The sequence below is a fragment of the Mesitornis unicolor genome, unplaced genomic scaffold (genome assembly GCF_000695765.1).
Source record: "Mesitornis unicolor isolate BGI_N332 unplaced genomic scaffold, ASM69576v1 scaffold13284, whole genome shotgun sequence".
Lineage (NCBI taxonomy): Eukaryota > Metazoa > Chordata > Aves > Mesitornithiformes > Mesitornithidae > Mesitornis > Mesitornis unicolor.
Window position 1 is genome coordinate 22303 of NW_010182120.1, and position 18600 is coordinate 40902.

General features: G+C 41.2%; 1 protein-coding gene across 1 annotated transcript; it reads right to left on the reverse strand.

Moving 5' to 3' along the window:
- Nucleotides 1-3435: 3435 nt before the first annotated feature.
- Nucleotides 3436-18572, reverse strand: SETDB2 (SET domain, bifurcated 2). The gene is made up of 14 exons (XM_010183671.1): nt 18455-18572; nt 17551-17676; nt 16690-16812; nt 15213-15278; nt 14305-14407; nt 13077-13643; nt 11428-11547; nt 10217-10386; nt 9563-9791; nt 7634-7712; nt 6510-6618; nt 5425-5756; nt 4894-4982; nt 3436-3553 (listed from the first exon to the last, which is right to left on the reverse strand). Exons 1-14 carry the CDS (start codon nt 18570-18572, stop codon nt 3436-3438), a joined length of 2349 nt encoding a protein of 782 aa, XP_010181973.1.
- Nucleotides 18573-18600: the final 28 nt, after the last annotated feature.

Consider the following 18600-nt stretch of genomic DNA (forward strand, 5'->3'; position numbering starts at 1 on the left):
AAGAAGCAATGGAGCTGAATGCCGACTGCTGCTAACATGGTGGTGCTCCTCAGCGACAAGAGGGGTGGAAGGGAACTGATCAGGGCAAGAATGGGTGGCTCTGACCCTGCCCTTGTGCATTTAGCCCTGAAGATCAATGACGAAACTACATGAAAACCCGTAGTGCGGTGACTGGGACAAAAGCTGAGGAGGGATTTGTGTGATGGATACGTCAAGGTCTCCAAGAGGGCCGTGGCAGAGAACAGCTAAGGTTTCACTGTGAGCAGAACAGTTCACAGGTATGTTATCTCTGTTAAAGATCAAGTTTTAACAGGCTTAAACTCCTTGTGCATGGTGAGATTGTTGAGAAATTTGAGAGCATCGTGTGTTGCAGCACAACCCCGTGTTTTTTAAGCTTGAAACATCCAAAACAAACTCAAAAAACAGCTTAGGGCCACAGCTACCACATTTGTCCACAGTTGCACAGCAAAGATGGAACCCAATTAGAAGATGACTAAACCTAAGCCATGCAGACATAAGCCATCAGTTGCCTCTTGGCCACGGGGCTTCTCTTTCATTTTACAGTATAGCTGTAGGCTTGAAATCACTCCATGGCCATGGCAGTCTCTTACAGGCATGTTTCATTCCCACATGCAATTGCCTAAATCACAGAATCATTAAGGTTGGAAAAGACCTGTAAGATCATCAACTGCCAACCTACCACCACCATGCCCACTAAGCCATATCCTGAAGTGTCATTTCCATGCACCTCTTGAACACCTCCAGGGATGATGACTCCCCCACTTCCCTGGGCAGCCTGTTCCAGTGTTTCACCACTCTTTCAGTAAAGAAATTCTTCCTAATATCCAATCTAAACCTCCCCTGGTGCAACTTGATGCCATTTCCCCTTGTCCTATCACTAGCTACCAGGCAGAAGAAACCAACCCCCACCTTGCTACGACCTCCTTTCAGGTAGGTGTAGAGAGTGATAAGGTCTCCCCTCAGCCTCCTCTTCTCCAGGCTGAACAATCCCAGCTCCTTCAGCCACTTCCCACAAGACTTGTGCTCCAGACCCTTCACCAGCTTCATTGCCCTTCTCTGGACTTGCTGCAGTGCCCATGTCCTTCTTGTAGTGAGGGGCCCAAAACTGAACACAGTACTCGAGGTGTCGCCTCACCAGTGCCAAGTACCGGGGCACGATCACTTCCCTACTCCTGTTGGCCACACTACTTCTGATGCAGGCCAGGATGCTGTTGGTCTTCTTGGCCACTTGGGCACACTGCTGGCTCATGATCAGTCAGCTGTCAACCAATACCCCAGGTCCTTTTCTGCCTAAGCCTGTAGTGTGGCATGGGGTTGTTGTGACCCAAGCACAGGACTTGGCACTTGGCCTTGTTAAACCTCACACAATTGGCCTCATACAGTTGGCCTCAGGATTCAGCCCGTCCAGGTCCCTCTGCAAAGCCTTCCTACCTGTAATGATCGGTCTGGTTCATAGTATAAACAGGTTTCGGTGATGTCCAGTGCACCAGGCGACTCGTGGGGGGGTTGCAGGAGCAACTCAGCCTTAGATTGCCTTGAGGCCCTGTCTCTGCAGCGACGACCCCGACCCACGACCCATGGGGAGCTGTGTAGATAGCTCAGCCCTGAGTTGTCTGGTAAGCACAAAACTAAACAGGGCAGTGCTCCATCATTCAAAGAACCGAAGCCTGAGTTGAGCTTTGAAATCCCCCAACAAATAGTATGCCTTGAGTCCCAATCAAATCACTATTCAGTTGTCTAAAAGTAAGACAAAGATAAGCTGGAGAACTTCTATCTGGCTTCAAGGGACCAAACAATACAAAAATATGCAAATAACTAAAGGGGAAGTACTGTCGAAGACTGACACCCCAGATGGTCTACTCTACTCAGACATGCCCCTTCCTGCTGTCTTGTACACCAAGGAATAAAAAACCTAAGATTCAGGCTAGAAATGGGGAGTTATTTCTCTAGCCATGGAGTGATGAGAACCTTCCCCCTTGGTCAGGATGCTGACCAAGGTAACTTATGTGGGAGCCCTTACCTGGGCAGGTGAGTATTTGGCAGACTTTAAGTCTGTAGTTGCAGGTGATGGACTAACACGTGTGGTATTCTGAGTTGTTTGTGAGTTGTGACAGTGTGTTCCATGAATCGCCTGGGAACTGTAATAGTGAATTTTGTGAGTAGCCTGGGAGTTGTTATGAATTGCTTATGGGCAGTGAGTTTTGTGAGTGGTCTGCGGCCTGTTGTGAATTGCCTGTGTGCTGTAATAGTGCATTTTGTGACTGCTGTAGTTACAATAGTGCATTTTGTGAATCTCTTGTAGGTGTAATAGTGTAGTCTTGCTTTTAACACTGCAATAGCGCATTCTCCATTGTATCCCTAGAACCTGCAATAGTGACGTACTGGATCTGCACGTTGTTCAAATAGATTGTTAATTTGAACTCTGCAGTAGAGTCTTTTTTCATCACACTACCCTCAAACAGATCAATACTCCCACCCAGTTTGGTGTCATCTGCAAACAAATCATCACTAACTCTTACAAACAGTACTTCTCTCTGCTCCGTAAAACAGGAAAGCCAATGACAAAATCTGCTAATGGCTGAGCAAATAAATACCAACAGAAAATCCTGCATGATCCTCCCACAAATCCTGCACAGCCTCCCACAAATTCAGGAAGTGAAGGTAAGGTGAACTGCAGGGCCAGCTTTAAAGCCACTCATGACAGATGCACTCGACTCATTGACAAACTCGTGGTAGTTTGGTTTGGTCTCCAAAGGAAGCAAAGGCCTCAGCCATAACCAAGCCAAGAACTTCTCTAGTTCCAACCTGTTCTCTGAAAGCCCACAGGAGCAGGGTGACACGGTGAGCATCAATGGGCTTGGAAACTGGAACACTGACCATGCGATTAAACACATGAATAGCAGCTGGTTCTTCCAAGACTCATTTATCAAGGAACAAAGACAGTTGTGGGTACAAGGAGTCTTGTGGTTACCTTTTCCATCACAGGTAATTTGACTACGAGCCAGCCACTTTATTCCATAAATATGACATCCTGAGTGAGTCTTCTTTGATCTCTCCCTGCTGAGTGGCTGGCTGCACGGCGGTGATCTCCCCTTGAGCTTAGACGCCTCTTAAGGTTACCGCTTGAAGCTGAGACCCCTTACCAGCAAATGAAAAGAGAGGGGGTGGAAAAAAGACTAGGAGTATAGAAATTATCCAGGAAAAATTTGATGCTTGTTCTTATGACAAACAGTTCTAATTCTGTAAACTACAAAAGTGACATTTAAATATAAATTTAAAAAATGACCTGGTGAAAGGCATTTTAGTTGAATGTAATTAGCACCATAGACTTAAGTGTAGTGTTCACTGTGTAATAATCCCTTCCGGCATATAAATCTCCAGGTAAATGATGTGTTGACAGTAGGAAAGCTTTGCCTATAAGGTTTTTTTCCTGCACTTCTGAACTCCACATTGACAGGAAATCTCTGTCTCTGGCATGCTTCCAGCTTCATAACCATAATCCCACGTGAGTTCAGTTCCAGCTTTCACATGCCTAAGAAATAAAACACTATGTCAGTTTATTGAAACTAACTGAAATCAATACTGTGCTTACAAATTTGTCACCAACGACACACATACAAACCCCAAAATCACAGGAGGAAGGGAGCCTCTGTGGGAGAGAACCAAGAGAACCAAGAGATACAGGGTGTCTCTGGCTCACACATGCTGCTTTGCCTACCAGAACTATGAAGAGTGCAAATACCCATACCTAGGAGAAAATAATATCAAGCAGTGCAATAGGGTCAGAGTCTAAACAACCTGCTCTAGCTTAGAGTCTAATTCTGGTAAACAAAAATCAAGCAAAAAAAGGAAAAAAACACATAAGTGAATAAAACTAAATGAGAACACAGACAGTTTTGTTCTTTTCATTATGTACAGTGCATCACTGAGGTTTGAACAGATCCCTAGATACACTGGTGATGAAGACTATCATCTTTGGTCTGACAAGCTACGTGTTAATGCAATTACACTATGTGCACAAAGCTTAAAACTCAGAAATAAACACATGCTCCTCATGAACCCGCTGCTCTGACAGCACACAAAAAAGAAGGAATTTCTAAGGTAGGAAATTCATTGCCCCAAAAGACTGCCAAATTAAATACCTGAGACTAAGATGCTGAGGGACAACTGAGGGAAAACACAATAAAATGTGAGTATTACAAAGAAGAGTAATTCTCTGGTATTTCTCACTAGGTGCCTCCTGGGTTTCGCTGCTGCCTGCTTGTGTCTCAGTGGCACCAGCTCTCTGTACCTCCCTTCTGTCATCTACTAAGGGAAGACCCACATCTTTTGCTTTCAGAGGAAGTTTTCACCTCCGAGTATCATAATGCCAGCTCCCCAGGATGTGTTGGGCTGCACAAAATCCTGCTTCTCTTGGTAGGTGTGAGGAGAAGGCCTGGAGCCAGCTTGTTTGGTCCACAAAGTGTCTCAAGCCTTAAGACCCTGTAGGGTCCAATCCTGCCCTATGGGACCCAGATCTCCTGGCCATTCCTTGAGACACAAGGGTCAGTGAATCTTGCCTTTAAAAATGACCATGCCAAGTTAAACCTGTATTTCCACTGAAGAAAATTATCACTGCAATGGGCACATCAAAAGTAAGCTTCCCCAATTTATACTGCAGTGCAAAACTGAAGAAAAATTCATTAGTGATAATCAGCAGCTCTTTTCGTTCATTCTTTAATGCACAATAAGACGTCACCAGTAAGAAGGCAGTTTTATGGTTTCATGACCTAAGCATCTGCCTGCCCTTAACATAATTATTTCCTAATAACTAAGCACTGTTTTTTCCCCTTAGTGTCTTGAATAAACAACATTAAACTTCCAAAAATTCACCTGTTTGTGAAGAATGCCACCCATGGGAAACTTCTGTTGTGAGTCTCTACAAACACGCTCTGTGCAAAGAGATTTGGGCAGCAGCTGTGCTGTAAACCAGAATATTTGAATTAGAAACAGTGAAACACTTTGTTGTTGGCTGAAGAACCTACTTTGTGTCAAATACCTGTCACTAGTAAAGGTAGTTTCTTCCTTTCCTTCTCCAGCCCTCACAGCATCTATATTACTCTGTGTCATTGACATTTATTTTTGCAGCAACTATGTCTCTTTAAAGTATTATTTCCATCGTATTATGAAAGCACTTTTGCCTAGGAAAACCAAGTTATTTTATCAAGCTGTCCTCCTGAAATTTATAGGGAGAATCTTTAGTTCAGGATGCACACAAATAATCGGTATGCACCACACAGCCTGCCCTGTCATGCACCTACCACATACATAGTTTATATGCAAAAGTTTTCCAGTTTATGCAAATACATTATTTATTTATTTAAGCTAAGACAACTAGGAGAACACATGCAACTTTTTACTTACATTAAGAAAACGACCCACATTTCCTTCTTTTGTGGCATCTAGTACATAAATATTTTCTTCATTAGCATTCTTCAGAAGCATCCTGTCACCATCAGCTTCCTTATAAAAGGTGTCTTGTTTTGCTTGCCTCTGATTTTCCTCTTTCCAGCCAGCTTTTAGCGGTACATTTTCAGATGGGCTCACAACACATATGTCATCCGGCACACCTGACTTGTCACAATCAGCATACTGCAGAGACAGACTCTTTCTTTTGCATTCTGTCATGTCCACATCAGCAGGCTGCGTCTGTCCAATTTCCATTGGATGTTCTTCCTTCTGCTGCCGAGGGAATTCTGGCAATGGACATGCAAGTTATTTTTCAACACCAGTTTAAAGCCAAAGCCTTTCCCTTTTTTGGCCCTGAACTCTTACCCACCCACCCTTCTTTGTTTCCCAAAATGTAAGCAGCTTCCTTGCTATATGCAAGTCCATAACACAACTCTCCTTTTCCATGCCTCCCATCAGTCCTCCTGCAAAAGACTGTTTCCTGCTGTGGTGCCCAAAGCACTTGCTCAAGTCTCCTGTGAGTGACCTAGTCTCTCGTTCTTCTCAAATCCCACTCCAAATTGATTTCCTTCCACATAGCATTTTATCATCATTCTCCACCTTAATTCCTGAGAGAATCACAAACTGTAATTAAGGTAGGAACAAGATCCACGTGCAAACATCACCAGTTTCACACCACCTCTCTAGCTTGAGCCCCTTCACCCTCACATTATATCCTGTTCAGTTTTTGTTGTCTGGAACACATATTGGGTGTGACACATTAAGATTTGCAAGACTGACTTTCCCACAATTGCACTATATTAGAGAAGCTGCTGTCAGGACTATTAAGCAAGTGCCAAGATCAAGTTCACAGGCAAAAGATTGCCCTGTGCCAGTTAACACACTATTATGCAAGGCAGCAATAATTTCTGTACCACTGCTCTCTCTTAAGATGGCCTAAGCATTATGTGGGCAACATCACCCTACTCTAAGGATAGGCCTGCCCGCATCCAAAGATCACTTCTGTGTTTTGCAGTATTTCTAAAGCTCTGCAAACCTACTTTCTTTTCCTTTCTTTCTTCCACTGGTTAGTTTTGTTTTGCTTGAATGATGAATCTGAGAATTATTATCTTCATTTGAGGGGGCACTGTGCACCAGTGTATCACTTTCCTTTAAACAGAATAAAAGGTAATGAAAAGGCTGTGATGTATTGTTGCTGTATGTAACTCTGAGTTAACACAAGATAGCAAGTGGGTCTTAGGACTCTAGGGCTGAAGTTTCAAACCTACTGTAATGCATGGCTATGGCTGAGTTTCAAAATTCCATACATTTACTACAGTGCAACATATATTTTTATTTGAAATTCTCCTTCAGAACAACCTGGAAGGAGTTTCCCACTCAATAAAACATTTAAATAAATGCTTAAGACCCAACAATTTCACCAGAATTTAAACATGCTGGAGTAAATTGCTGAACCAAAGCCGAAACATGCTTTTTACAGTTTCACAGAATCACAGAACGCTAGGGATTGGAAGGGACCTCAAAAGATCATCTAGTCCAATCCCCCTGCCGGAGCAGGAACACCTAGATGAGGTTACACAGGTTTCAATAAAATAAACAGAAGTGGCAAGATTTCTCCTCTCCCACCACAAAAAGGTGATTAGTTACGGGGTCTCCAGAATGCCCAATGTTAGCATGAAAATCCCACATTAATTTTTTAGGTGCAATGAAACCAGTGAAACCTACAGAGTAATTTTACCCCAGATTCCCTCCTTTGCACATATCTGCAGGCAACATTTCACACCCAGGTCAGATCAAATTCCTCCAACTGTGCCACAGCATGAGAAAACTGCGTACAACTCCTGAGATTTATTTCTCTCCTCGCTATGTCATTCTTTGGGAAGACATCACAAAAATGTTATCGCTCTGACCCACTAACCCTGCAGTTAGTTACAACAGGGGGTGGAGGAGGAGAATGATTTCTTAAGACTCTCAAGGAACAGGTTGAAGGACTGATAATAGAGAAGAGATGCGGTATAGCTTCCAGCACGCCAGTTTAGCTCACAGTGTGACACAATTCCATGAGAAAATATCATTAAAGCTATTTAAATGGGTAAGATCAACATTAATATACATATTCAGCACATTGAAAAATTAATCTATTAAAGCCCCTTATTATTATTACCATTTTTAGCTGTTGACTGTGAAAAATAGCTATTCCAGGCCTTCTCACAGTTGGAATACTTAAATTCCGTGGATGAACTCTGTACGGAAAGGTCAGAAGGAAATTAGAAAAGACAAAGAGCCATAAGTAACTCTCACAATGCACTTTAAGAGTCTCTAGTTCATAAACAACAAACTACACCAGAGCCTGCAGTCTGGCCTCCCCCCAAGTTCTGTGACTATTTTGCCTTTAAGAACTGAGGACCTTGATTAGATTCTCAATAGTATTTGTAATAAAATATGTGCTGTTCATACATTTTTTGACATCAGCAGCTGCTTTTACATCCTTTCCCAGTTCTCCTGCTGAGAACCAAATTATCTGTTGTTTAACTACTGTTAGCTCAGATCACCTCAAAACACAGGACCTACAGTGTTTTGTACTTTTTGTGCTACCACTTGCAACATCTTTGACAGTGTAGCTTTCAAACAGGAAAGCAAAGATGTTGCGGGGACAAAGGACAGTGAGGGAGACAGAGAGGGAGATAGACATACATGACAGATAGAGAAAATACTCTCCCACAAAAAGAGCCTCACTCCTTCACATCAGAAGGTTGAAGGAGGATGGGAAGCCGTATCTGGCATACAGATTTAAAACATCAAAAATAGCATTCATTTGGATTATGATCAAAGTGCAGAAGAAAACACCAGTTTCAGTATCTGTACAATATCTTAGTATCTGTACAATGTCTAGCAATAAGAAACAGCTCTTAATCAAGAAAACTTTCAACCGAAAACATTTATGTGTTTTTTTGTCACAAAAAACCATCATGGTATTTCTTTGGGGTGCTGATAATGGCAACAAATACTACTCTTCAAGGCTTTCTTAAGGTTTAAATCCCTTTGTAAATTCAGAAGGTGCAGCAGCCACAAGAAGTTGTGACATGATTACATTGTTTAAGAGTTTTAAGATAGCAGTAAATGCAACTTTGAATCTGTGCTTCCCTGCAATTTTTAGTAGTGGCACTTAGTAGAAGTAAAATCTAGTTGATTGCTGCTAAATACATAATCTACAAAATTATGAATCCATTAGGTTTCCAGGGTACTGAAATACAAGTGAGAATATACTGGCAGGTGTCTTTACAAGTTTCCATTTGCGTTTTCATGGTGCTTCTCGATCCACAATAATCTTCCACTAAAAAGTGAGCAAGAATGCCATCATTTCTGAGTAGTACAAAGAGAGCGCTCACAAAGTAGTGCGGCAGAGCAAGGAACACAGTTTAAGGAAACAAGCTCCTGACTTCCTTCTGAAAAGACTACAGCATGCTATTGACAAAGCCACATTTTATTTTGTGGCTTTGCAGTTATTCTGCAGCAATTTTATTTTAGGAGTCCTGATAGGCTGTAAGACCCTAACTTTAAAATGAAAACAGGACCAAAACTTCTGCATGATTCACTGCAAAGGCAAGGTGCGGTCAGACACCTAATGGGAAAGGTTAAGGATCCTAGCAGAAAACGTTATGTTACAAAGAACAAGAGGTTTAGAGACTGGAAGCAAAGGACACAAAGGACAGGACAGTTAGTGGCTAATTTGTTATCAGACCCTTCAGTGTCATCAAGTATCTTTAAATCGTTTATCTCAAGTATCTTTTATTAATTCTTTCAAATGAGCATAAGAATTAATGCCCTGAACAGATCAAGTGCATCCGGGAGATGAACTGGATTTCTAGAAAATGCCCAAGTGGTGCACACTGTAAGTAAAACTAATACAGGGGAAAAATTCCATCCCACTGGAAGCAATAAATCAGCAATTAACAAAAATGTTGAGAAAGAAAAAAACCAAACCCCCAGACTCAGCTGAGGACATTCAGTTCTACTCTGAGTTTTACAAAGAACTTTCTATAATAGTAGAATATTTGTTTTGTTATGCTTATGTTTGCTTTGGTAAACTTACAGGGTTGACTTATTTTCATTATCCACAAACTCAGACAAAGATTTCTGCTTCTCAAGAATGTCATTTTTGTCAGTCTGTAGTAGCTCAATCACAGAGTCTGAACAATCACTGTCAAGTTTTCTTTTTTTGAAAAAAGAGGCATGCCCTCTGTCATCCGCAGCACTCTTCTCTTTCAGCTCTTGATCAGCATCTCTCAATACTTGAACTTCAACTCTGCTCATTAATCTGCCTGGAAGGAAAAGAAAATATTTTTTAAAAAATAAAATGTTTGTTTGCTAAGATGGGTCACACTTGGTATTGCAGCTCAAACTTACATTAAAAAAACGCAAGAACATTATTTGGGAAAGCAAAATATGAATGCATTTCTATCGAAGGAAAGCTAGCCCTGGCACAGGATGCACAAACCTGTGAGGGAAAAATCAAACGTTTGAGAGGCTTTGCTCCAAAATGCTTTGTTTGTCTGGCACAATCACATTGCAGAGTTTTTCAAGGTTCTTTTGGCTGTTCAATCATCTTGCAAGCTAAGATTATGCTGGCTCACTTCTCTTCCAACTTGGTATTTCCCTGTTTGGTTCTCAACAAAAAATTACAGGGCACAGGCCACAGGAGAGGGAGAATTATGCTATGCATCTTCCCCAGGTCAGCTCCTGTTACCTGAGTAAGTGCAAACAAACGTCCCCTTGTCAATATCATCGAGGCAGCGGACGCCCCAGCCTTTCTTCTCTGTGTTGAACACTTGCAACCTGACTTGAATGCCATGCTGTACAACTCTGTTCTGACACATCATCTTGTCACACCTGCACAACACGCTACACTCATAAATTCTGTCAAGAGGAAGAAAAAGGAAACGCAATATGAAACAATGCATTACCAAAACAGAGTTACTATTAGTTACTATTATTAATTTCCTTCTTGAGCATTAATACGGCAGCTTGCTGAAAAGACTCCGGCTAAAACTGATTGTGCAGCAGTGCTCTGAAGCTCAGGACTTTCTTGATTGCTGAGTTTTAAGAGTCTTTCAACAAGATTTTGGTGTAAGTAGAGCACAAAAATAAATGCATCCTGTTTATTTTATAGGAGTAAATCACACAGAAGCAGAAATCCCCATGAAGCACTTCATTCTATGCTGGAACAGATTTTAGCCTGTGTGCCTGGACCTCACTGCAGCTGTCATGAGTTTTAAGATTTAACAAAGTATTTCCAAAAGAATCCACAATTGGGCTTTTTTTTTCCCCATTTGTTTCTGGGTTCACTGGCAGCTTTAATTCTGCATGTCAACCATAAACTAACATCACACAGCAACAAAGGACTGAAAGGGGCTCCTTAAGCCCATGGGTTCAGCCCTCAGCTATTGCAGAAAGTAACCTTGTACAATTCCTCTCCTTTGCTTCCTACAGAGCAAATGGGTGAACAAGATAAAGGGAAAAAAACAAGGGTGGCTACTGCTTCCCACTTCTTTGGTTGATATATGCTGTGATGGTCTTGTGATAGACCTCCTTCCCTTGTGGCAGGTTTCCTTCCCCTCTTCTTTCTCCCCTTGGCATGTCTGAATGAACCAGCACATGGGCCAGATGTGGCCTGAGCTCCTAGACCAGCTAATACTATATTATTCTTCAAACTCTCTTTGACCTTGAACTAAGCTGTGAAAATTGTAGTAACTGCAGTACAAAAGTGTTTTTTCCTCCTTAATAGGAAAGTCACATTAATTATTTTTTAACATCCTGATCTGTCAGTAAAATTGTGACAAAAACAGGAGGTTTCTGTAATCCAGAACTGTAGTTATTTTAGTCCTGTAGCACTCACACTACAGGAGTAAAATAAGAGCATACAAATAAAATAACAGTCAACAGTTCAGTCTTTCTTACCCACTATGAACAGGTCCCTCCAGTCTTTTGTAACTGTATCCACGGCATGTTCTACTATTTGGAGGTAGAGAAATTTTACTACAGCCTCTTGCAGTTAGCTGGAGGCATGCACATTTTGACCTAAAAATAACAGTAAAACATCTCAGAATGTATTTAGGGCAGCGTAAAACAAACATAAATCTAGATAATTTAAAATGTACTTGATTATACACACTTTTATATATACCTATGTTTCCCCCCTAGCTTTTACTCCACAAGGCCATTTCAGGCACTGTACCCTTCTCTTTGTCTCTTGCCTGGTTATGTGTGCTTTACAATAATTATGTTCTCTCCAACCCAACCACATTCTTCTGCCAAGCTCTGTAAAAGGCACACGCAAACAGCTGAAGTACAACAGAAATTTATTATAAAGAGGACACTGTCAAATGGATTGAATGTATGAATGAAAATTACCTGTTCTGGCACAGCATCCTGTGCCACTACTTCATTACCTTCCTCCCACCCTAGTCTCCAGGAAATAAGGAATTTCACACTGTGAATCAGAGAACTCAAGCAATAATGCTGGTCTTCACCACCTTATGTCATGACAACTCCAAAGACCCACAGCATTTGTTCAAACAGCAATGGACTAAATCCTGAACCCCATAACTGCACATCAAAAGCACTTCAACTCTGGAGGGGAGTTCAGTGCAAAGCAGCAGCTTGCTGTGCTTGCTGTTCCCCACTGCACAGCTGAAACTAAATAACTTTAATTACTGAAGCTTCATTATGCCAGGCTGTGATTTCAAGCTTTTTTTGGGTCATGGGCAATTATACTGCACACCAGCATATGCAACTGCCCTAGCTACAAAATGGGTTCAAAACCAAGTAACACCTACAGGCAGAGATCAGGTCAAAGACAAACAGCCTTGAAGAAAGCAGACAAAATTATCACTGAACTTGCTTATGTCGACTGGAAGAAGGTTCTCACAGAGTAGCCCAGAGTTACTGGGCGTTAGAAAAAGACAACAATGAGCAACACCATTTGAACTGTTCAAACATAAATGTGTTCTGTGACCACAGTTTCATAGTTTCTGTTTAGACAAGGGGAAGGATGGGATGTAGAGGCTGTGAACAGGGATGTTTTTTCCTCTGCTTTCAGTAACCTTCTAAGTCCCAAATGATCTGATCTCTCCAGGCTATCGCACCCCATCTCCAGGATACCATCCCACAGCAGCAGCTGCAGCAGAGGTTATCATACACGATTCTTCCCTGCCTGCCAGGAAAATAAGCCCTCCTCTGCTGGCACAAGAGCTTCCCTTCTCAGCTCTTCCCAGAGCTGAGAGATCCGCTTGCCAAGCTCAGCTTGGAGGAGAAGTGCTGCCAATCTGGGAAGAAAGGGAAATTAACACAATAATCCACCCACTGATTGCTCCCTTCCCTACGACATAGGCTGGATGGGTAGGTGCACCCAAATTCTGGAGAATACAAAGACATAGTAGTGTCAGTCAACACAAAGCATGACATAAGACAACTACCAGAGATATTTCAGCAGTGCTGGTCCCTCATTATTTGGCACTGTTTGGTACTGTGTGCCTTCACACTTCCACCACCATCCTACTATTGAGGCACCACGCATCACTTGTCTGGGATTAGACCTTTCTACCTACCTATCAACGCAGCCATCTGTGCAGTTGCATGAATCAACAAACATGCTGGAGAGATTGTTGAGATAATATCCACGTGGCCACGATGTCCTCCGATATTTGAAATAAGGTAATCTGGCACGGTCCAGATCATTACAGAAGGAAATGGGCACAGACTCGGCTCCATTGCTAATATCAAAATCAAACACAAGGGGTTCAGGATTTATGGTGTTCCTGCCCAACAGTACGTATGTATTGAAGGAGAAGTGATCAACAAATAAGAAATTGCACTCTGTTTCAAACAGGTAACTTTGCACATCTTGGAAGCTTCTCAGACTTCGACCACAAGGAGCTTTGTAATTCACATCCAGTGATTTCGAAAGGCAGTTTGCTTTTGCGTGGCATCTTTGAAAGTGAAGCAGGATTGGTATCTTAAGAGGATTTTCGCCCTTGTAGGAGCTCACTGCTCTGCTGGCAAGACATGCACTAGAGCATTTGTGGTTCTGATACTGCAGGTTTAAAGGTAAATCTTGAATATTACTAGATGTGTCTTTACTCTCCGAATCTGTTTCTTCCACCTCCTCCTTTTTGCTATTTGGAATAAAAAAGAAAAAAAAAAGAGCAGCACCTCAGACAACCAGTAAAATGCTCAGTTTTTTAATGGTTCAATAGTATTAGCACAGGAAAGAAACAGCTCATTGTTAGAAGTTCAAGGGTCTCACTGAATCACTATTTGCATTGTAGTACTGTCCCAAAATCATATGAAGGCATGTTCAGTGGCATTAAAAAGGCAACTGCTTCTTCCTAGAAAGAACTTACATACTAAAATACAGAAAAGACATCTAAAAAAACAAAAAAGCAACAATATATTTACCCCCATCTTCCAAGTCAGTACCTGAGGCTAAACACAAAGAGACTGTCATGTGCCTGACAATCTGCACAGTCTGTGAAAACCTGAGAACTAAAAACTGCTAAGTCCTAACCTTGATAAACTTGGTAATACTAATGGATCTTTATTCACAAACAAATGCCTTGTTTTATTCTGCAATGTTCGCACGTGGTAAATTAGACAAGTCCACTCAAAACCTCAGGTTTTGTATGTAGGTCAAGTTAAAAATATTTTCACTTTGAAAACCGTCAGGATTCAAAACTGGGTTTAAAACTTTGAATTAAGAAATATAAGAGAGAGATTAGAATCTCTCTCAAATACACCAAGGAATATGTCAAATAAGGAACTATTACCCACACTGACCTGTGAGAACCTTCTACAGAGTTTGCAGTGTTCTCATCTGTAGGAAGATGCTGCAGTTTGGGTTTGGTTTCCTGGATGCCATCTCCGTCAAACACGTCACTCACTGAAATTTGAATGCAAGCAAAAACTTCAGCAATCCACATTTCAATTTATAACTGAACTTACTTTAGTTACCTTTTAAAGAGATAATTGCCAAAATACATTAAAAACAATGCATTGCTATGAACCACAGCTAACAAAGAGCCCGCTAGCAAGTGTCCTACTGAAAAAAAAGAAGCTGCTTTTTATAACATTTATAGAAGTCATGTGTTTGCATACAGGCATGCAAGTGAGTGACTAGCTAACACACAACACACATTCCCTTTCCTGCTTCTCCTCGCTCTCCCTCTCTCTCCTTCCCTTTCCCCGAAAAGGGAAAAACTTAGGTGTGCATTGACAAACTTGAGGCAGAAATGCCCTTTTTCACAGACCATCAGGTGATGTGCACATTAAAATCTTCCATGTAGCTTTCAAAGTGCAACAAGACAACACACATATGAAACACCCATACAGATTTCTCTTCATTATTTGAGGTAGAAGGATGCCAGGGTATATTACAGCTTGTGGAGTCATGCACAAGAACACTCTGCTTGCAGTGAGCTCAGGTTCATCAGGGCTTACGAGTTCAAACTCTCTTCACTTGGTATAAGCCATATACACAAACACAAAACCCACAGAAGTACAAACCCAGGTGAGAATCCACTGTCCAGCACCTGAGGACGTGAATAATTACATTTTTTTCCCTTGTAATGCTAGCAAGATTCTCAGATCTATTTTATTGATTTCAGTGAAGGGAAATAAGCTCCTGGTGAGCAAAACAAGACATATTAAATCCACATACCAAATAAATACAATCGAGTTGCACATACCATTTGTGAAGGTTAAGAGATCACCTAGATTAGCTTCATTCACCAGTGCCCAAGCCTGCCAACATTCTGTGCAAAAACCAAAATAAAACAGATATGAAGTGTAATTTAAGTAATGATAGTAGGGACTACTAAAAGGGAAAACCAAACTTAAGTCCTCCAGAGACACTTGTTTCTGTATGCTAATCTAGAGCACTGCAAGACTCATACTATTAGAAACCTTTTGCACCACAGTCCTTAATAGGCACATCTATGAATTACAGTGAAATTACAGCTCATGTTAGTAGTTGTGAATCAGTACTGAACATCTTCCGGCTTTTGGAAAGCTGCTGGAATGTTTCCAAGCACACACAAACCAGCAGCCTCCAGTAATATACGTAAACTTAATTTTCTGTAAGTTTCTCTCTTTGCTTTGTCATCAGACCAGTCATCTTCCAGTTAAGAAGGGCTGGATCTTGTCAGACCAAATTAATGCTACTCCTAAATTGGTGGAAATGGCCTTAAGATAGAAAGAACACAGAGAGACCAGTTCTGTCTCAACCTCTTACCCCACGCAATAAATATTACAAAGTGACGGACAAATGTCAGCAAAATACATGTTAACATTTTACTTTGAAATGTTTACAGAATGAAGCACAGAAAAATTCAAATTTAACTATGTCACAGATTCATTGTGTCATCTGGGTATTCAAGTTCAACTTTTACCTATGCACTGCTGTAATGTTTTGTCATAAAAGTCAAGATGTGGGAGCTCAAGGAAACAAAAAATTGTGCTACCAATTTAGAGCAAGTAGCACAATGCCGAGTGGGTGGCTATATCAGTTTGAAAGCATCTTACACTACTGTACATTTTCTTGCACAAAAAACCCCAATATGGTCCATAGATTACATTTACATCGGTGACTTAATTTAAAAAAGTAAGTTTTCTGAATTAAATAAATCAATAAAGAGAAACCTGTGTACTGCTTCAGGCTTATCAGACATTTTGACACAGGTAAAGGAAACTAATTTCTATGAAAATCAGACTCTTAAATGCATTGCCGCCACATTTTTCTACTAACGTTTCAAGATATAATGGTGTCTCCAACATGAAATAATACTTATATGATTATAATCCCACCCCAAAACTGTTCAGTTCAATGAGATCAGCTTGCAAGACTAAAACTTCTGACGATAAACAAAACACAAGGCACTGCAGATACTTCATTACTTCTCAAGAAAACACATTTCACTTCGATGTACTTAAAAGCCACACATTGTTTGAAAAAGTATACAGCTAAAGCGAGAAACTGGCAAAAGGCACCTGAAACGATCAGTCTATTTTTAAAAGCAGATATATTTTTAGAAGTCTTTAAAAACGTCAACTACAAAGTAATTTAAATTCAGAGGTATCTGAATTGTGGCGGATATCACACAGCCCGTCACAAAGCAGGCCACAGCTCCCCTGCAGTCCAGCTTAATCATTACAAGGATTTCAAACCTTGGTTTGTTGCAGTTCCATTCTTGATCTTTTGCTTTAGCAACAGCAGCACATTTTGCACCTGCTCAAATATGACATCCACTCTTCCACTTCCCAGTTGTGTCCAAAAGGTCCTCAAATCCCCTGAAATGGAAATTTCCGTTTACACATCTGTACAGGTCCCAAGAAGTGTAAAACCACAAGTAGCTCCTAGTGGACTTTTCAAAGGCTCCCACTCATTTCATTGGGAGGTGCTTCTGAAAAACCAGCCAGGACAGCTGTCTTCCTTTGCAGGCATTAACCTTCACAAGTCTACTCCTAAACCTAATCATGAAAGTGAAACAGAAGCCAAGTGATGAACTGGAGCAGCTTCTGATGGTTCATGATGCTGCCTTCAAGTAACTTTTCTAGCATGCCTTCAAAGGGTGCTGTGGAAGCCTTTCTCCAAACACCAGCAAATCGGTGCCACTATAAATTAATCACCACTGAACTCAGAGAAGTGACACAGGAAAATATTTTCAACTGAATGAACTGACCGTATTATTAAATAAAAGACATTTGGAAATGTCTTTATAACTGTAACCTCCCTTAGCTACACAAGCTGACTACCCCATCCCATCAATATTTTTGGTATGTTTTCTAGGGAAAAATATGATCCTTGTGGCCATATAGCTCTTTTTTTTCCGCACTGTGCAGAGGCATAACGCTAGAACAAGAAACAAACAGGCAAGGCCAGGCCTACTTATGCCAGCTATCGGAAAAAATACTCAAGTGCCTATTTCCTATAAAGGACCTGTAGTGCTGCTGACATCTTACACATACAGCATAAAAGGCAAAACTATTGTCTTCCGGTTATCATTTCATAAATCCAAATTACACTACCTTCAATCCTCTCCTCCCTGGAACTGGTAAGGTTCTCCACTTCAAAGCAGTCGCACAGGATTGCAAGAGGTGCAGAATGGACAAGCAGGTAAGAGATCAGGTGAGAAATTAAAATGGTTGTAGCTACTTGATTTTTCAAAATTTATACAAATAAATACTACAGCGGGTATCACTGTGTGAGAAAGCACTGGGGTGAAATAACCATCCACTTTTGAACAGTCATCCCAGGTCTTGTCAAGATCTAGCTGAAGAATACTCAAATGAAACAAGCTGTGTGAGGAAATTTTTTCCACGTGGGTCATTTCTTATTATCCCTCAAGCATGAAGCTGTCATGAGATGACCCATACTTTCCTGCATATTCAGCTACGCCTACATAATCCACACTTCCTATTAGCTCACATTTCTTTTTTTCCTTTTTTAAAATTTTTTTTAATTAATGCTGTCAGTACAGCAGTTCTGTCACTAAACTAATTTATTTACGAAAAATTAAAGCTTTTTTAGGTAAAAAAATTTACTGAATCTGTTTCTCAATGGATGCAAGATAAAGCAAGTTATCTCCAGTGGAATAACACTAAGGAAAAATAAGGCAGCATTCCTCAGCCACTTTGAAGATACCAAATTTCTGACTATCACCACTAGTGACATGGAGAGCATAAAGTGCACCTTATAAGTAAGTAACCTATTCAATTTTTTCTATGCTATAACTAAAAAAAACATTCCCATTCATTCAGGCACAGAAATTTCATTTGGTTGACTGGAAAAAGAGGCCAAATGAACAATGCCGATGCCTATAAAAGTTCCTCACAAGATCTGCCTAACGACCGTGCAAAACGTTTTCTTTTTTTAAGGCTTACTTCTCTTCTCTTCCATCTTCTGGGGCGGCTGCACGGAGGGCTGTCACACTCGGCGGTGTAGCCGTCCTCCCACACCGCTGCAGGGTCAGCACCAGGGGCCTGCGGACGGGAGCCGGGCTGCCCGTCAGCCTAGGAACGCTGGACCAGCGCTTGCCCACGGCTGACATGGGGTGAAGAACCAGTGGTGGGGGCGAG